At 45.9% G+C, this 21,167-nt stretch overlaps 1 protein-coding gene across 1 annotated transcript in view; it reads right to left on the bottom strand.

Moving 5' to 3' along the window:
* Positions 1 to 21,167, bottom strand: part of LOC118369100 (myelin transcription factor 1-like protein) — a 143,531-nt gene that overhangs the window by 45,863 nt on the left and 76,501 nt on the right. Inside the window, exons 6-7 of the mRNA XM_052496942.1 lie at positions 5,842 to 6,278; positions 463 to 1,611 (exon numbers count right to left, since the gene is read on the bottom strand). Coding sequence (XP_052352902.1) covers positions 463 to 1,611; positions 5,842 to 6,278 — 1,586 coding nt within the window. The remainder of the gene's footprint in view (positions 1 to 462; positions 1,612 to 5,841; positions 6,279 to 21,167) is intronic.

Genomic DNA, 21,167 nt, shown 5'->3' with positions numbered 1-21,167 from the left:
GTGTTGCAACATGCGATTTTTACACACTTCAGCACTCGGCGGTCCCATTCTGTGAGCTTGTGTAACCTACCACTTCCCGGCTGAGCCGTTGTTGATCCAAGATCTTTCCATTTTACAATAACAGCACTTGCAGTTGACTGGGGCAGCTCTAACAAGGCAGAAATGTCACAAACTGACTACTGACAATGTTTGTCTTTAGAGATTGCATGGCTGTGTCCTCGATTTTATACACCTGCCAGCAACGAGTGTGGCTGAAATAGCCAAATCCACTCATTTGAAGGGGTGTCCATATACTTTTGCATCAGCGTGGAAGGCATATGAACTAACAGGTTACAGAACAAACAACCAAATTATCACAACACATAGGTTGTAAAAAATAATAATAATCCTGGCTTGGCTTCGCCAGTGATTTTCCCCACAACCACTACCGAAGTGCAAATTATTCTGGCCAGATATACTTACTTTTATGGTAGTAGGGCTTCTTCATCCCATCATGGAGGCGGGCCTTGCGCTCCTCTCCGTAGCCATGCCGCGATTGGTGCTCGCCATGATGGTCTCCATGGTGATGATGATACCTCACCCCGTCCCTCCGAGCCGCCTCGGCAGCCATCTTGTCTCTCATGGCCTTGGCCCTCTCAGACTCAAGCGCAATCGCCTTCTCCAGCAGAGACAGGTTCCCCTTGGTCATGTCGAACACCTCCTCTGAACGGTCCGACGTCACTGACCGCGTGTCCTCGTCCCGGTCGTGGATGTGGTTGTGGTAGCGGTCATCCTGAGCGCAGCTGGAAAAGGCCTTGGAGCGCGGGCTCAGCTGCTCCTCCAGCTTCATCAGGTTGACCATGTCGGAGTAGTTCCTCTCCAGGGTGCGCCTCTCCTCCTGGGTCTGCTGGAGGTCCCCGTACCCAGGCTGGTACGGGTGGGGATGCAGTCCCTGGGTGTCCCCTCCGCCAGGGTGGTTCTGCTGCGGGAGCCCTGTGCCCGAGCGGTCAGTCGGCTGCGTCTCGCTCAGTTTGCGGGCCAGGTCAAAGCACTGGTTCCTCAGACACTCTAGGCTGCTTAGACACACCTCCTCATCACTCTCCTGCAGTCCATTAGAGGCTTTACCCTGACCGTTACCACCTCCAGTCCCTCCATTACGGTTCGCTTCCCCGTTCTCCCCAATCCCGTCCTCATAGTCTCCTCCCTCCATGTTGTCAGAGAGCATAGCCCCGTGTCCCTGGGCCAGCAGCTTCAGAGAGTCCACCGTTTCCCTCACTACATCACTGTCGACATCCAGGGTCAACTCACCCTTCCTCTGAATGCCCTCCCCACCCTCCTCATCCTCTTCTTCTTCCTCCTCCTCTTCTTCCTCCTCCTCCTCTTCTTCCTCTTCTTCCTCAGCACTGTTGGAGGAGTTGCTGTTCATCTCAGACTCGGTCATGGCGCGGTAGGCCGCGTCCTCTGCTATCTTCCCTAGGTTGAGCAGAGACTTGGCCACCAGCTCGTCATAGTTCTCATACTCATCGTTGTTGTTGTCGTCCTTCTCCCCCGTCAGACCGGATTTAGGATGGCCGCCACCGCCACCGCCACCGCCACCGCCACCGCCACCGCCGCCATTCATCTGATCGTGCTCTGTACGGGGAAAAAAAGAAAAACAAATGCATCGTAATCTCATTTTGCTCATTCTATTTAATGGGTTAATCAGATTTCTGGTCTTGGTCTGTTTAAATTGGATAAGGAACTCTTTGCGTTTCTCAGTAATGTACTTTCAGAGTCTTAACAGCAGCCTATAACTGAATTGTGAATCAGCACAGGATGTGGGATAAAGTGGTTTGGAAATTTCCATAGAGATGCTTTGGATGTACATTCCCGAAATGAAAGTACACCACATCCAGGTAAACTGGATCCTTTGGGTCACAACAACAAGCACATTGCTGCTCCCAGTTGATGGCTAAGTAACTGCCATAAAGCAACACGTTTTTCATTTCACCAGATTTTGTAGTGGAGCAAAAGTCCAAACTGGAATCAGCTCATGCTTTATGTTATACATTGATTGTCTCATGTAGTGTGCCATTATGTTGACGAAATAAACAAATCCATACATTCTCCCTCTATGCTCCCTATTCCAGAAAGGCCCATTTTGTCCAATCAACAGGATCTTTAGAATGCTTTTCACTGGCTAATTGATTCTGCAAGACAGGCTCCTAAAGGTTACTGAGCCTCTCCTGCCAGTAATGTGAAGCAGCCACTCTAGAGCACTTCCAATTGGCCCTCTCACATTCCCTCCAGCCCGTGAACCGTCAAGAGCGCATCGCATCACTCACTCCCAACCCGCCACACGCTTGGCACTTACATTCCTGCAGAGAAAAAAAACAGAAGCTTACACAGAAATATGAAATTAAATTTGATTTCTGGATGGAGGCAGAAAATCACCTGACAAATCACCTGCCAGGTTTCAACGACGTATTGTGTGTGTGAACATGTGTGTGTGAATGGGAACAATACCATAAGGTAGAGACCAAAGGCGTAAACATGAAGCATGAAAGCCTCTAAGTTCCTGTATACATGCATGCGCAAACATACAAACATGCATGTATACTTTACATACAGTACATGTACACAAACAGTACACCTAGACACGCACATACATACAACACATCGATATACACTGCAACAGACACACACACACACACACACACACACACACACACACACACACACACACACACACACACACACACACACACACACACACACACACACACACACACACACACACACACACACACACACACACACACACTTCCCAATCTAATGAGAGCAACACAACATCTAGTGTGTTGAGGTGAGGGTTCTGGACCGGGGAGTCACGACTGACCAGGCACATATTTTGACAGGGGGACGCTTTCTCACAGTAACCTACCCATACCCTGGCTGCCAGAGGTTTAATTTTTGATGGTTTCAAACATGGCTCAGGAAAGCAATTTGAAGAGCAATCAAGGTACACAAAGGAGAAAGGGAAGCGAAACAGATTGAAAGGAGAACTGAGAGATTGCGCTGCTCCATATTGGCTTGGATTAACAATGCAGCGTGCAGCAGTGTGCATATATCTATTGAGAAACACAGAGCAGCCATAACAATACCACCTCCATTACAGATTGGAATCTGCCCTGCTGCCACTTCTGTTTTGGAGGATATGGGGGAAATGATAGTGGTGCATGTGGAGAGACTCATCCACATTTCTGAGAAGTCAAGAAAAAGGAGAAGGAAAAAAAGTGTCATTTCGTCCTCCTATCTAAAGATGGCACTGTGGTTTAGGACGATGGAGAGAATCCTAAATATTCACCCAGTTTAATTAGGCCAGCGCTTTTACACCCAGTGGAATTTATTTAATTCTGCTCCTTGGGCCAAGAAGGGAAACAAAGACCATCTCTTTGACTGTGGACTCTCATGCCCAACAGAGAGACAGAGGAGGGAGGCTGACATAATAACACTTTTAGGGAGGAAGCTAGCACAATGTACTGCATCTCTCAGACCTCCAGTCTTAATTGGACTTGAGGGCTCTGTCAGGAAGGATCTGGGGTGTGGGGGGGTGAGAGGCAGAATGAGTTGTAGAGAAACCTGCCAAATGTGGTGTTTTGGCACGTCAGGGTAGGGACCACACATGGGGGAGAACCTCTCACGTCCCAGACAGTCTCGAAAGCAGACGCAGGCTACTGTGTTTTTTATATATCATTTATAGAGTTCTGTGTTCAATTGGTATGTTGCAGGTCATTTTAAATAGAGTATTTTACTGTATATCTAGCACAACTTATTCATGCTTATCAGCAAAGGTACAGGAGGTTTTCTCATGCAAATACATGCACCCTTACAAAATAAACTTCACATTTTCAGTTTCACATGTGAAATTTGCATTTTAAAATAGCATTTTCGCATGTTTCACATTTTGAGTTTACATGTTATCAGCACTTCTTCACATGTGAGGAGAATAACATGTGAACATCACAGTTGTCGTTTCACATTTAAACCAAACTGCACGTGCGAAAACCTCACGCGGATTGCAAGTTCACATCTGGAAATCAATCCCATGTGAAAATCTCATTTGCAGGATCACATGAAAGACAACTCCACCATTGAAAATCTCACTTTCGCATGTGGAATTGTAGATTCACATGTGGGGTTGAAATAATGTCATTCCCCTCACATGTGAAAAGATGGTGTTGACATGGCGCTGTAGCAATGTTTCCACCGGTGGACTAAGGGTGACCACATCTAAAAAGCCCAAATGCGGGACAAGTGAATGATTTTGCTGGACATTCGCGGAACAGTGGACAGAATACATTTCTTTGGGGCAGGTAAATAGATCCCATTCCAATTGCATTTGAGTTAAGCTGTATGAAGGTCAATGCCTGTTAAAGGGGCAATTATTTGTGGCTATATCCATTCTTGCACTTATAAATGAATGATATGTACTCATTGATTCTTGTAGAATATAACGTATAAATGCCTCATGAGCTTAGTTCAATTGTTGTACCCCATCAGAATCCAAAATATAAGCTTGTTTTACTCCAATCTTTGTAAAGAAAGCAAACGTTAAACAAATACGGTCCAGCCTAAAAACATGGTTGAAAATACAATTTTGATATCATGGATAGTCCTTACATCCATAGTGTAGTGTGGATTTGAGTGTTGGCATTTCTCTGTGGCGGGGAGACATTTAATAGACTAATGTGTTATTATATGGTCCAATCCTCTATCGAATGAATCCTCACCCGAAAGTATTCATAGCAAAACGAAATAATGCGAGAGCAAATTAATTGTAAATCGACACAAAACAACAACAACAACAAAAATAAAACGCCTCCTTCTTTTCTGGAATTTTCCCTTTTTGGTTATGGTACCCTGGCCTCTGCTTCTGCTGCCTTTTTTCCATTTGCAACTTTTGGCACATTCATTCTAGCAACATCGCACCCTGCATCCTACTGCTGGATTGCCTCTGAAGCTAAGCAGGCTCGGTCCCTGGATGGGGAGACCAGATGGAGAGACCAGAACAATTATGAAAAATGTACATGTGAAACTTAGCACGTGTCCCGAAAACACTGTCTGCCTCGTGAAAATTACATCAACAAAAAAAAAACCACATTCACGAGTGATGGTTTGGTTTCTTTCATTGCATCATTTTGAGTCCCGATCCTCTATTTCAGGGCATTTATCTCTGGAATGAGGTGTTTTGGAGACAGGGTGTTCCCATCCAGTCCCTGTGGAGCCATTGACAAACTGCCATTTTCACAGGGTCTGTGTGTGAGAGACAGCGCCAGCACAGCTTTTAGCCTGTGACTGAGATAGCCCTGAAGGTAATGGCAAATGGCCCAAACAAACCTCAAATGACAGAACTGAGCTGCTCCCGAAGAAAATTGCCTTCCCTGCCAAACCATCTCTCTATTCCAGGTAACCAGGTTTGATCTAGCACTACAAATTCTGTTTCAGGTAGCTTCAGTCATCACATAAGTCGGAGGAAAAGCAAACGCTCAAACAAACAAATAAATAAACCAGTCAAACGGATGAAACAAACAAAGATCAAAGGAATGTGAACAGAATAATATATTCTAAGTTCTGGGACAGGCTTGGGATTTAGTTTGTATTTTGTTATGTAGAATTGTATCACATTTCAATTCCCAGTATACAGACAAGAGTATCATTGCATGCCTTTGTTGCCTTACTATACTGCATATACAGCATGCTGTATATTGAAGACTAACCGTTCGGCAACATAGACCATAGCAACTCAGACATTTACAGTACTTTGAAAAAACATTCTAATATGTCTTGGTGTATTAAAGGGTTAAATAAATTACGTCTCACCTTGGCCATGACTCTGCTCCTCATACTCCTCCTCATACTCCTCCTCCTCTTCTTCCTCCTCTTGTACTCCGCCCTCCTCTTCCTCTTGTTCCACCTCTACCTCCTCCGCCTCTCCCTCCCCTCTCTCCACCTCTCCTTCTTCCTGCTCCATCTGTTCCTCATTGTCCTCCAAGTATCCCTCCTCTTCCTCCTCCTCTACCTCCTCATCTCCCCCATCCTCTACTCCCTCCTCCACCTCCTCCTCTCTGTCATCCATCTCCACTGTTCCGTCTGTCTCGTAGCTCTCCTCCCTAGTGGAGTTGTCCATGTGGGTTATGAGGGGTCCACTCTTGGGGTCTGTCTCCAGTGGTTCCAGTAAGGGCTCCAGCACCTCCAGGGCTTCCTGAGGCTGTCTGTCCAGTGTTTTCCTCTTCTTGGCCAGGGGGCAGCCGTACACACTGCAGGGAACAGATAAGACAGGAGCCATTAGCGCTTAGCCACCAGACCCAAAACTCCATATCACCTGGCTTAGTGGCTGGCTATTGGCTAAGCTAACATAATACACTAGCTCTGGTGTTGACTATGTCACTGGTCCAGCACACTGCCCAGCTGGCTATTTACCGATTTAAAACACTTTTGGAGAGTACATTACAAAACACAATAAAACACAACTGCAGCACAACACCGCAAGGTGTTGAATGTTGTGACGCTTTCTTGCTGCAGAACAGATCTAAGATAAACCCATTGCTCTGCTGAAGGGCTTTGTTTTTGGCACCAGAGAGAAAGTGAAATCACCGTTTTATGAACAGAGCACTGATCATGCCCATAATCATTCACTATTGTGTAATTACATTCTAATTGCTCTCCTTTGCTTGGTTTACAATTACAAGAGGTTGGAATATCTTGAGATAAAGAGAACAAAGTGGTCTCCGGGCAATTCTTATTATTCTGTACGTAAATCTGTGGACTACATTTTATATACTATATTACATAACGTTAGGATACATTATGAATGGAATAGTGTTGTACAATATAATATGAATTATAGTACATATAGTTCATACCGGTACCCCCTGTCTATAGCCTTGTTATTGTTATTTATTGTGTTACTTATAATTATTATTATAATAATTGTTTTTATTTTGCAAATATTTTGTTACTTACTATTTTGCTAAAAGTCAGCATTTTTGGTGAAGCCTTGTAAGAATTTCACAGTAAGGTTGTATTTGGCACATGTGACAAAGAAAATTAGATGTGATACTTCTTACCCAGGCGTACTATAGCATACAAATTGGATGATGTAACTTATCATATGTTTTTGGAGGACATAGGATACGTCTTTCTCTGAGACCAGGTTGCTTGTGTGCCATAACAACAAAGGATAATTATGGGGAAGAACAAAAAAAAGCAACGGTGAATTTGTGTAGCAGGATAGGTCAATTGTGTTTAAGTTAAGAATAAGGGTTGGGGGAAGTCCACTGGGCAAAAACTGTTTGAATCAAATGTTTTCCTACATTATTCCAACCCCAAAAATGTATCTGATGACATGTGAAACTAATTGGATTTGTCGTCAACGTAAGGGTATTTTAAACGTACACTTTTTTTTTATATCGCCTTTGTACTATTTTCAAAAGTATGTGGTATAATTTCACAACTCATAGTACAAAACTCAAAACGGATCATCAAAAAGGCTGTTTTTTTCTAAACGTTAAGAACATTTTAATTGACGCACAAAATCGCACAGTAACTTTTTCCCACCAAACCGAATCAGTGTTTCATCTAGAAATACCTTTCATATAAAGTAATTGCCTTTCACAATGCAACGCTCACAATACTTTTCATATGATTATTTTCCCATTAGTTTAAATATATTTGACCGTCACTTATCCAACTGCACTTAATGGTTAATCACTTAACCGTTTGGTAAACCTATAGATTTTCAACTGGTTTGTCTGCTACAAATGGATTTTGAGAACTTCAGGAATAAAACATGTGTTTGAAAATAAGAATTTGTTCTTAACTGACTTGCCTAGTAAAATAAAGGTAAAATAAATATACATATTTTTTTTAAATGGTAAAGTATAAACATCTAAATGACATGCATGATACATGATAACTGTAATGACAACATAATGACCACTCGTTATTGCTAATTGGTTTCACATAGTGGTAACCACAATGGTCACCATATAAAAGGGTGTGTGTGAACACTTGCAATTTCTTTCAACATGGAGCAGGACAGACAGCAAGAGAGAGGAAGAAATCAAAGAGCTCGTGGACACGGAGCCCGTCAGAGAGGTGGGCATGGGCCCCATCAAAGAGGTCAAAGAGATGGGCATGGGCCCCATCAAAGAGGTCAAAGAGATGGGCATGGGCCCCATCAAAGAGGTCAAAGAGATGGGCATGGGCCCCATCAAAGAGGTCAGAGAGATGGGCATGGGCCCTGTCAAAGAGGTCAAAGAGATGGGCATGGGCCCCATCAAAGAGGTCAGAGAGATGGGCATGGGCCCCATCAAAGAGGTCAGAGAGATGGGCATGGGCCCTGTCAAAGAGGTCAATTTGTGGGCATGGGCCCCATCAAAGAGGTCAGAGAGATGGGCATGGGCCCTGTCAAATAGGTCAGAGAGGTGGGCATGGGCCCCATCAAAGAGGTCAAAGAGATGGGCATGGGCCCCATCAAAGAGGTCAGAGAGATGGGCATGGGCCCTGTCAAATAGGTCAGAGAGATGGGCATGGGCCCTGTCAAAGAGGTCAATTTATGGGCATGGGCCCCATCAAAGAGGTCAAAGAGATGGGCATGGGCCCTGTCAAATAGGTCAGAGAGATGGGCATGGGCCCTGTCAAAGAGGTCAATTTGTGGGCATGGGCCCCATCAAATAGGTCAGAGAGGTGGGCATGGGCCCTGTCAAAGAGGTCAATTTGTGGGCATGGGCCCCATCAAATAGGTCAAAGAGATGGGCATGGGCCCCATCAAATAGGTCAGAGAGGTGGGCATGGGCCCTGTCAAAGAGGTCAATTTGTGGGCATGGGCCCCATCAAATAGGTCAGAGAGGTGGGCATGGGCTCCATCAAAGAGGTGGACATCAGAAAGAGGGAGGCAGATGTCAGGAAACTGTTGTGTTTAATGAAGTACGGGTCATCGTCGTTGACCATGTGGTAAACAGAGGCCTTACCAGAAGCTGGCAGAAGCTGGCAGATTAGTTCACCCCAATCTGGAGATCAACTGTCAATACGATCATGAGAACATTTCGCCAAGAAATCTGGTCTGCAGGATATGCACTATGCTGTACCATTACATTTACAGTCAATTACATATTGTAATTCATGTAAATTCACAAATCATGTTCCAGTATTCTTCCAGTATGATCTATTGACAGTAGACTCTGTTCTACCCGCTGTACCCTCAGAATTGACAGAAGACCCCATGGTGGTGGCCGTGTGCTGACCGATCAGCAGGAGTGGGGCACTGGTGGAAATGGTGACGGCCAGGAATGACTTATGTCTGTCTTAAATAAAACAGGCCATTGAAGAGAACAAACGACACCTTTGGCAATGTGGCATCCATCAGCCGACTAACAATCGCCAACCTTTGGAAAGAGGCACCAGGTATCTATGAAACACATTTACCTGGTGCCTTCTGAGAGAAACAACGACCGGGTGAAACAACTGCGGGCCGAGTATGTTCAGGTACAGAACTATATACTGTATTACTGTTACTATTAATGCACATGCTACTTCACAATACCATATTGGGACTATACTGTAGAAATAACTCCCCAAAATATATTTTTTGAACGGTGATGGTGCGTGATGCTGCTGTGAACCATCACAAGAATAACTTTGTTGATCAAGCGAGCTCCAACCTGGCCAGAACTCTGGGTCGTGGGCGGAAACTCATTGGCTAACATCTCCATGTGCGCAGCCATCTCTGAAGATGGTGTGGTAGGATGTTTTGGATCCTACAATGCTGCACACCTCATTGTGTTCCTCATTGACATTGAGCAGGCCTTTCAAGGTGAAGAAGTTGACCTATGTCATTGTGTGGGACAATGTTAGGTTCCACCTAGCAGAGGTGGTTCGGGAATGGTTTCGGGCCCATCCCCGATTCGTGACCCTATACCTGCGCCCCATACTCTCCTTTCCTCAACTCGATTGAGGAATTTTTTTGTTCAGTGTGGAAGGTGTACGATCGCCATCCCAATGAGGTTGCCACCTTCCTGGCCATGGATGAGGCATGCGACGCCATCAATTCAAACCAAAATGTCAAGCTTGGATTCGCCAAAAGTTTTTTTCTGAAGACATTCACTGTGATGTGGATGAGAATTGATGGCCAAATGCTCAAGACAGGCTTGATGCAAACAAATTTGAGCTAAACTTTTTTTAAATGTTCAATTGTTTTATTTAATGTCTTCCATTTGACTACAAACAGTACGCCTATGTTGCAATTACGTCAACAACAGCAAAAATAATTGCTTGAATAATTGTCGAGGATGTCTTCATTGACCACACCTTTGATTACTCATCGGAAAGATGTTATGGAAATGGTACATTTTTGGTAAATCGTGTTGGATAATGTAAGTGAAAACTGTAATTTACAGTACTGTAGCATATTACTTTCAGCACTTCTAAGGGAGATTTGAAATGTGTACAGTATATTACATTGTTTACTATGGATTAACTGGTAGTCAAAATGACTCAAATGAAAATATATCATTGTGTTGTGTTCTGGTAATTAAACCAATGTTCTCATTACATTTCACAATAAACTTCTATATTTTTTTAATCAATGGTTGTGTGGTGAGAGATGTTTCAAATCCAAATGAATGCACAATGACACGTTTTGAATGAAAGACTGGCTGCGTTAGAAGTGTGACCGGTTTGGAGTTTTGTACTAAGAGTTGTGAAAATGTACCACATACTGCTGAAAACAGTAAATCCAACGACATGGTGAAATATTGTTTTCACGTTGAATTAACGCTAGTTGACAACTCAACCAAATGTAAATCAAAACTAGACGTTGAACTGACGTCTGTGCCCAGTTCTACAGCTCTCTCCGGCGTGACTTTAACAGGCAACCTTTGGATTGCTAGATGGTCACAGATTACACCGACCTCATCCTCCCTACTTTCATTTTTGTCTACAGTAACTACACCATTAGTAGGTATCATACGCCTTGGAAGTCCTCAGAAATACGTAAAGTACGTTTCGTAGGGTTCTGAGCCCAGGCTGATTTTAAAACAAAGACATTAAAACAAATAATCACATTCCTGGGTTATAAATTGTTTATTGAGCTGACATTGTCTGACTCTGCTGTACCAACTGCAGCTGTGTACGTTGTTGTAGGATCATCATTGGGAAAACAGAATAATCAGAGAGATAATTAATTGAATCTTGCCGAGGCACCTGGGTTTAACTGTATTCTCCTGGTCCCCTTGGCAGCAGGGGACACATTTTAATCTGATAATCTGATAATCTGTGTATTCGCCCAGACTATTGATCACAGGAGCCTAATCCGTTTCCCTCATCAAACCATGGGGAGTCTGAGGGCGATACAGGTCTCTCTCTGTGTGTGTGTGTGTGTGTGTGTGTGTGTGTGTGTGTGTGTGTGTGTGTGTGTGTGTGTGTGTGTGTGTGTGTGTGTGTGTGTGTGTGTGTGTGTGTGTGTGTGTGTGTGTGTGTGTGTGTGTGTGTGTGTGTGTGTGTGTGTGTGTGTGTGTGTGTGTGTGTGTGTGTGTGTGTGTGTGTGTGTGAACACGTGGCACCCAACCACTCTTTTGAAAAATTCAACACGGACAGGGTCCCAATGACACCAGTGAGACAATGTGGTTTAGGTGCCAAGCAGATCAGTGCTCTATGCTGGTAGGTAACAGAGTTGCTTGATTCTCCTCTCTACGAAAGTGAGCTCCCCATGTCATCCCCATGTCATGCACATTAGTGAAGTAGCGGTAGTGATCCTTTCCCTTTGCATAGCTAACAGAGTCAGACAGGTTTCAGGTATGCTTAGTCAACTGAGCAGTGAAATGTCCCTGAGTCTTTCTCCCTCCTCACAGGTTCTAATGTGAACAAATAGAGAGCATTAAATTGAAGGTGCCGAGCAGTAAATTGATATCAGCAGTTATTATAGACGGTGGAGGCGTTCTGTCTTGGGCATCTCAGAGCGGATGTGGCACCTCTCTGAAGCCTCCACCACTTGAGGTCAGGGAGGTGCTGTTAATACATAAGCATCATTTCTTAAATTGGTGGAGAACTGGGTATTTTGGCTGACTGCAGCATGTCCACTGTGGACCTCTTAGCACTGTTTACTTGTCTTAGAATTGCGAGGGCGCACCGACTTGCTGATCTACCTCCCTCCCTCCACACACACATGTTTCCCATACACATGTTTTATCCCCACAGCCCAAAAGGAGCGGGTGCCCATCACTCAGTCAGCGTCGGGCCAAACTGGCAGACAGCCTCAATCTCAGCAGGCCCAGGGATTACTTAATAGCCTGACCCCTGCACCCACACACGGGGCCTCATTTCATTAATCTAAGCTCACACGAAAACTCATTCCCTGCCTGACAGCCCTGCAGGCTCCTGCAGGCCCTGCGCCTCTCTCCAGGGTGGGGGTTGAGGTGTGGAGGGGGGCAGAATGGGGGTTACTGAGTACTCTGATCAATAGTGCTTGTGACCAAACATTTCGAAAGCACATTAAAATGCCACTCATCCTGGCCCAGTCCAGAGCCCCTCCAAATAAATCAAGGGCGTATCCCAGCAGGATACGTACTGCCAAGCAGACAGCCTGGCGGGGAGGATAGGTGAGTGGGAGGGAGGGAGGGAGGGAGGGAGGGGGGGAGGGAGGGAAGGAAGGAAGGAGGGAGCGATGGAGCGAGGGAGGGAGGGAGGGAGGGGCAGAGGGAGCTGTTGAAATTCATCCCTCCCTCCGCTCATCTTCCATTGCTCACCACACTCTGTCCAGCTGGGTTTTAGCAATGAGGCAGTCCTTGCAATGCAGTACCCTGATAGAGGTGCTGTGTGTCTGTGCTTAATGTGCTACAGCTCATTCCATGACAGATCTTCATGTGTTTTCACCTGAATCACTTTTCAATACGCAATCTCTGTGGTAATGCTAATTGTATTGAAACACTCAGCAAATGGATTGAGGTTAAAATCACTAGAACTTGTTCTTATCAGAAAAATTCCTAGATATAGAAGGGTCAATTAAACTAAAAGGGGTCAATTAAACCACAAGTGTTTCCGTTGTTACATAATGTTCTGTTATACTACTACTACAAATATGTCTCAGTTGGTCCTAAAATCCTCTCCTACTGAAAGAGTTCATTTCAATTTTCACCAACAACTTTATGAATGATCTCCAAATGCCTCTTTATCCCACTAATTAATGTGTTGACAACTAAAATAACTATGATTTGACTTGTAGCCCACTCCTACTCATTACATTTACATTTACATTTAAGTCATTTAGCAGACGCTCTTATCCAGAGCGACTTACAAATTGGTGCATACACCTTATGACATCCAGTGGAACAGCCACTTACAATAGTGCATCTAAATCTTTTTAGGGGGGTGAGAAGGATTACTTACCCTATACTCCTGAGTTGTGAGGTTGTTGTAACTGTGAGAGGTGTGTTTGCCCCGACACAGGGAAGCCGATCACTAACCCACAAGAACAGGAGCCCTCTCTCTCTCTCTCTCTCTCTCTCTCTCTCTCTCTCTCTCTCACACACACACACACACACACACACACACACACACACACACACACACACACACACACACACACACACACACACACACACACACACACACACACACACACACACACACACACACACACACACAAACACACACACACACACACACGTTCCTCAGCTCTCTCACAGCATGACGTTGGCCACATCTCTACTGTCTCAGACCTGCTACTGCAGCCCTCTAACTGTGTCTTGCAATTATCTTTCCACAGGTGATTAAATGCCATTTAAATAAAGCTATACTGTTGGAATTGTGTCAGGAGAGGAGGACAGAAAGTTATTTATTTCTGTCTTTTTTCCTCCAGGCAGCAGAGTAGAAGTGTGTTTGGTGTGAGAGGCAGCTATCAAAGGAAAACATACCCTTGTGTAACAAGAAAGCCACTTATTTTTCCCTTGTATTTTGAGAGAGCATCCTCAAATCCACATGAGACTGGATGAAATGCATTTAACTAAAGTGGAACAAGTGGCCAGTCAAATAACGTTAGAAAAACACTCTGTCGATGTTGAAGAGAGACAAATTGGAATGTTAAATCTGGTAAGAGAGCTCAGAGTCATGAATAAGCGTCCCTAATGCGTATGTGTGTGTGTGTGTTTGAGTGTGTGTGTGTGTGTGTGAGTGTCTGTGTGTGTGTGCATGTGTGCACTTCAAATCAACTCAAATCAAATTGCATTGGTCACATACGCATATTTAGCAGATGTTATTGCTGGTGTAGTGAAATGCTTGTGTTCCTAGCTCCAACAGTGCAGTAGTATCTGACAGTGCAGTAGTATCTAAAACGTTTCACAACAATGCACACAACTCTAAAAGTAAAATAATGAAATGCAGAAATATATAAATATTAGATTGAGCATGTCGGAGTAGAATAGAATACAGTATATATATATGAGACGAGTAAAGCAGTATGTAAACATTATTTAAACAATCTTAAAGTGACTCGTGTTCCATTGTTAAAGTGGCCAGTGATTCCATACCTATGTACTGTAAATAGGGCAGCAGCCTCTAAGGTCCAGGGTTGCGTAACCGGGAGGAAGCCGGCTGGTAATGGCGATTTAACAGTCTCACGGCCTTGAGATAGACGCTGTTTATCAGTCTCTCGGCCTTGAGATAGACGCTGTTTATCAGTCTCTCGGTCCCAGCTTTGATTCACCTGTACTGACCTCTCCTTCTGGATGATAGCGGGGTGAACAGGCAATGGCTCAGGTGGTTGTTGTCCTTGATGATCTTTTTGGCCTTCCTGTGACATCGGGTGGTGTAGGTGTCCTGGAGGGCAGGTACTTTGCCCCTGGTGATGCGTTGTGCAGACCTCACTACCCTCTGGAGAGCCTTACGGTTATGTGCAGAGCAGTTGCCCTACCAGGCGGTGATACAGCCCGACAGGATGCTCTCGATTGTGCATCTGTAAAAGTTTGTGAGTGTTTTTGGTGACAAGCCGAATTTCTTCAGCCTCCTGAGGTTGAAGAGGCGCTGCTGCACCTTCTTCACCACGCTGTCTGTGTGGGTGGACCATTTCAGTTTGTCCGTGATGTGTACACCGAGTCCCTGCCACTTCACGATGACAGGAGTGAGTGCTATGGGGCGATAGTCATTTAGTCATTTAGTCATAGTTCAATTACTTTTGCTTTCTTGGGTACAGGAACAATGGTGGCCATCTTGAAGCAAGTGGGGACAGCAGACTGGGATAGGGAGAGATTGAATATGTCCGTAAACACTCCAGCCAGCTGGTCTACGCATGCTCTCAGGACGCGGCTAAGGATGCCGTCCGGGCCGGCAGCCTTGCGAGGGTTAACACGATTAAATGTCTTACTCACGTCGGCCACAGAGAAGGAGACCCCAGATCCTTGGTAGCGGGCCGCATCGGTGGCACTGTGTTATCCTCAGAGCAGGCGAAGAAGGTGTTAAGCTTGTACTTGAGCAATACATTGGTGTCTGCGACGTGTCTGGTTTGCCCTTTGTAGTCCGTGATTGTCTGTAGTCCCTGCCACATACGTCTCGTGTCTGAGCCGATGAATTGCAAATCCACTCTGTCTCTGTACTGACGTTTTGCATTTTTGATTGCCTTACGGAGGGAATAACTACAGTGTTTGTATTCGATGGTTCACGCTTTCGCGATGGTTCGCGCTTTCAGTTTTGCGCAAATTCTGCCATCTATCTACAGTTTAATAGTCACAGTGGGTACAACATCTCCTATACACTTCCTGATGAACTCAGTCACCATTATTCTCAGAGGCTACCTGGAACACACCCCAGTCCGCGTGATCAAAACAATCTTGAAGCATAGATTCCAATTGGTCAGACCAGCGTTGAATAGACCTTAGCACGGGTACTTCCTGTTTGAGTTTCTGCCTATAGGAAGGGAGGAGCAAAATGGAGTCGTGATCAGATTCCATGCGTGTGTGTCTGTATGCGTGTCTGTATGTGTGTAGTCCCAGGTGGGTGACAGTGAGTGTGTGAAGGATTGTGACAGTCTTACACAGCAGCTTTATTAGTAGTCATATTAAAGCCTGTTCACAGCGGGGCCGAGACTTTGCCACTCATTAGCATCATGTGATATTTGTCTCCCTGACACTGGGATGAGACTGCTGCTGCACTCACTTAGCTTTAACTCTCTCTCTCTCTCTCTCTCTCTCTCTCTCTCTCTCTCTCTCTCTCTCTCTCTCTCTCTCTCTCTCTCTCTCTCTCTCTCTCTCTCTCCATCACTTTTATAACTTACACTCACTCATACTCTCACCTCTCTCTCTTTGTCTTTCAACCATCCTCTCTCCTTATACCTGAGTTCTCCCTTTCTACCTCATCCCCTGTCCTCTCTCTGTCTCTGTCTCTGTCTCTGTCTCTGTCTCTGTCTCTGTCTCTGTTTCTGTCTCTGTCTCTGTCTCTGTCTCTGACTCTGACTCTGTCTCTGTCTCTGTCTCTGTCTCTGTCTCTGTCTCTGTCTCTGTCTCTGTCTCTGACTCTGTCTCTGTCTCTGTCTCTGTCTCTGTCTATGTCTCTGTCTCTGTCTCTGTCTCTGTCTCTGTCTCTGTCTCTGTCTATGTCTCTGTCTCTGTCTCTGTCTATGTCTCTGTCTCTGTCTCTGTCTCTGTCTCTGTCTCTGTCTCTGTCTCTGTCTCTGTCTATGTCTCTGTCTCTGTCTATGTCTATGTCTCTGTCTCTGTCTATGTCTCTGTCTCTGTCTCTGTCTCTGTCTCTGTCTATGTCTCTGTCTCTGTCTCTGTCTCTGTCTATGTCTCTGTCTCTGTCTCTGTCTATGTCTCTGTCTCTGTCTCTGTCTCTGTCTATGTCTCTGTCTCTGTCTCTGTCTCTGTCTCTGTCTCTGTCTCTGTCTCTGTCTCTGTCTCTGTCTCTGTCTCTGTCTCTGTCTCTGTCTCTGTCTCTGTCTCTGTCTCTGTCTCTGTCTATGTCTCTGTCTCTGTCTCTGTCTCTGACTCTGTCTCTGTCTCTGTCTCTGTCTCTGTCTCTGTCTCTGTCTCTCCCCTTCTTGGAGGAGTGTCGTGCACCTCTCGCTGTGCCCCTATCTAACAGGATCTATAGGCACGCGTGGCAGAGGGCCGTCTCCATGGTGATATCCTCCAGAAATACAACAGGGATTTGCCATCCTCGCACACAGGCGTGAAGCTAGTCAGAGAGAAATAGAGAGCGAGATGGGGGATGGAATAAGGGAGAGAGATGGAAAGGGAAGGAAAGTGAGGGGGAGAGGTGGAGAGAGGGAAAGATAATTGAACAGAGATAAAGAGAGCGAGAGAGAAAGAGACAGAGGGAGAGAAAGGACAACGAGTGTGAGAGAGAGAGAAAGAGAGAGGGAGAGGGACAACGAGTCCATGAGAGAGAGAGAGAGAGAGAGAGAGAGAGAGAGAGAGAGAGAGAGAGAGAGAGAGAGAGAGAGAGAGAGAGAGGGAAAGCGAGTGTGAGAGGCCCGACAGTCTTCTCACCTCCAAAGAAAAGAACAAAAGCTGTGTGGTTCAGGCTAACTGTTCTCTTGCTTCTTAACATGGCACTTTCACTAGTAAAACCTCCCCAGTAAATTAGAGCTCATACGATGTGATATCTGAATAATACAACACACACACTATTGTATCATTTGTAAACACTGCCATTACAGAGGTGGTATTGTAAAACATCAATAACACCAAGTCCCTAGTGTCTTCCACTGCAGCGTTATGGGCTGTAACAGGAGACAGCCGGTGCAGTAGAGTGAAGAGAAAGCCAGAGGAATCAAACCCCTGCAGATACCCAGCTCCTATCATCAAGTCAGCCTGACAGGCAGCCCCAGTGCCTTCCTCTGCCTCAGCCCCTTACCTAGGCTCTTCTTCAGCACCAGTCATTGCCTCTTGTCCTTCAACCTACCCTTGCCTTTAACGCTGCCCCTACCCCTGCCCATTGCCCCAGACCCAGCCTCAGCCATGCCATCGAAACCTGACAGAATGACACTGTAGCCTGTCTACAAGCAGCCCTATGGGTGCTCCCCACCCAGCCCCAGCTCCTTATCCTCTATCCCAGGAGCCCAACCAGTACCCCCATAGCCACTCCTAGGGCCCCTCTAAGGCATATCACCCCCATCAGACACAGATGTGTCTGTCGGTCTCAGGCCCAGTGATCATGGCCTCAATGAGGGGATGGAGAAATAGGGCTCCAGGGGGTCTAACACGTTCACATCCCTGGGACAGACCAGAGGCTATAGCTGCCTATCACCATCACTGAATCCATTAGTCCATCTACAGACCGCCACAGGGTTATACACACCAGTAAAACAGACTGTATGGAGGGAGTGGCCAGCATAGGAAATTACTTTGGTCGATGCATCTCTGTTGATATAAATAAGATCATTTTACAGTTTCTATATGGGGAGGACTAATCAGGCCTATGGTTCTACTCATGTACTATATTGCACCCATTTGTCATTCCACGGCTAAATTCACTCCTGAATCACCCAGGTAAGGATCCTCTCCACTCACATAATTACTTCAATCAATCACTTCAACATGGGGAGAGACACAGAGAGAAGCTGCAGAGCCCTGCGGCCATCTTGGAGAAGGTTTACCCTCCCCATCTACTCTATCATTCTGTATGAACTCCACTGGGTTTGTTACATTAATGGAGTTCATACTGCAATCATATCATGTCACAAATGTTTTTGAAAGTTATTTTGAGATAAGGTTCAGACATGCACAGAGACGGCCATACCTATTCACCAGAGCCTCAGTCCATCTATGATTAGCAGCACAGAAAAACACGAGTGAACTGAACAAGCCCTAAAATATCACTGGCCCACCATGATAGCACAGGAACTGTGCCATTACTCACCATCTGAAATAACTAGTGTACAGTTGTCTACCTAAGATCCAGCTTCACTTCCACCCACCCAGCCTTTAGTGTCTGCTGCCATTAGTGACTGGCTGCTGTGACTCTGCCTGTTCTGTTGGCTTGTTTACTGGGCCTGGTACATTTCCCCAGCGGAGACAGGGGAGGGCTCTTGACATTGATGTAATTTAGTTGGCAGCCGTGCGGAGGGATGACAGGCTAGGGGGCTGGGGGCAAGGGAGATAGTTGGGGGGTGTGGGTGTGTAGGAGGTCAGGATGTGCCCGGCCCGGAGAGGAGATTGAGGGCCCTATAAGCCTCTGACTGACATGCGCCCCCTCGCTCCTCGTCACAGGTCCCCCTGGCATGCTGCTCGGCGCTGGGCTCGCTACACATGATCTCTCATTCCCTTTGATGTGTTTCCAGCAGGGGACGGGGGGACGGGGGGACAGGCAGGCTGAGGCAGGAAGCGTAAACACCACCTGTTTACCACACGCTAGCTAACGCTAGGCTAGAGCAGCGCTAGGTACTGGAGCTAGCCTGACTGATTGTCATAATAACACACCACTAAACAAAGAGGAGGAAAACACAATGGGGAAAATAAACAAGTGGCAGAGGAAGAAAGGGAAGAGGGGGGATAGATGAGAGCGGCGGAATGTATCAGAGGGGCGGAGTGAAATGTGTTTGAAGGTATCTTCATGTTATGTTTTATATATATAAAAACGATTTGCTTATTACGAACAACATGCTGTAGGAAAAACGGTGCTGTAGTTGACGGAAAACCAAGGGAAGCTGTCTCCATCATTGACTATTCAATAATGGCAGTGGTTACAGGAAACAAAGAAAAAACAAGCGAATGAAATATACTAACTAAGATGATCACCGTAAAAAATATGGAACCCTTAAAATAGTCCCCACAGAGCCAGTCCACAGAGCCAGTCTACAGAGCACTGGCCACTCCTACATGGAAGCTGATTCTTCACCTCTATTCGTTCTGCCTCACACTCACCCGCTCCCTCTCTTACTGGAAAATAAAGCTGCCAATTAAATATGGAAATGTCCATTCCAGCGCCAGATACCTCACAGTGGGGGGTTGATTGTATGGAGGGTGATTTTTCAAAGGGAGGTGGCATTATGATTAACGTGACCTTATCTGTATTTGCACAAGGAGGCAGTGGGGGGGGGGGGCTGCGCTGAAGGGGGCGGAGGGGGGGCTGCGCTGGAGGGGGCGGAAGGGTTGAGGGCTGCTTGTTCACTACACCCTGTTCTCATCCCTTTCTAAGGTCTTTTGCCCTCTCTCTCTCCATATCCTGTTTCTCTACCGTTCTCTCTAACTCTTTCTCAATCGCTCTACATTCCTCTCTCTCTTTTCCTAACAACACACCTCTCCCTCTCCTTCCCTCTCCCTCCCTCTCCCCCTCTCTCCCTCTCCTTCCCTCTCCTTCCCTCTCCCTCCCTCTCCCTCCCTCCCTCCCTCTCCCGCCCCCTCTCCCTTTCCCTCTGCCAGGCTGCTAGGTGAAGTGTTCCTGTGTCGCCCCACCACTACCTGGCTTCATTCCAATGCTTTTAGTGAGTGCTATCTGCCAAGGCATGAATAATACAGCCCCAAGGCTGGCGGAAGGCTGGCGGAATCCAAATGAGCTATACATCAGGAAGAAAGCACTCGACTTTAGCTCCAGAACACGCTCCCACCAAGACAGGCAATTACTCAGCCCCAGCTGCAGCCATGGCAATCACTACCACAACCCCTGAACCCCTGTACCACCCCTGTACCCTGCCACCACCCACCATCCCAACATCCCCACCCCAAAACAAGCACCCTTCCCCTCCTCCCCCTCACCATTGCATCAAGACCAAAAAGAAGACAAACACACAGATATATATTATATATTCATAACAAATGATAAAGAGAAATTATACAGATATTGGAAAATATGCATTAATATTATTGTTTTGCTCTCAGCTCTGTGAGCAAAGGTTTTGTTTTGCCTCAGTGTATCTTAATGACTTATTGTAGTTGTAAAAGGAGGTCTGTGGGTGGCTGTGGCTATGAGAGCACCACAGAGACAGTTTATGGAGGATGGGAGGGTAAAATATTCCATAGAGACCCCAGCCAGATGTCCTTTCCTCAGGTCAGACCTACGACACACCACCACCTCCACCACCTCCACCACCACTGAGCTACCCTACGGACCACATTAGTGAATCAGTTGAACCACTTAATCATTGCTTATCTATAGGTAGACAATGTCCATAAAACACCAGCCCTTAACACTGTGACAGTCACCACCCACCGTAACGA

The sequence above is a fragment of the Oncorhynchus keta genome, chromosome 35, assembly GCF_023373465.1.
Source record: "Oncorhynchus keta strain PuntledgeMale-10-30-2019 chromosome 35, Oket_V2, whole genome shotgun sequence".
In the NCBI taxonomy this organism is placed as follows: domain Eukaryota; kingdom Metazoa; phylum Chordata; class Actinopteri; order Salmoniformes; family Salmonidae; genus Oncorhynchus; species Oncorhynchus keta.
Note: the sequence above shows the minus strand (reverse complement) of the source record. Positions and strands in the feature narration are given on the sequence as shown.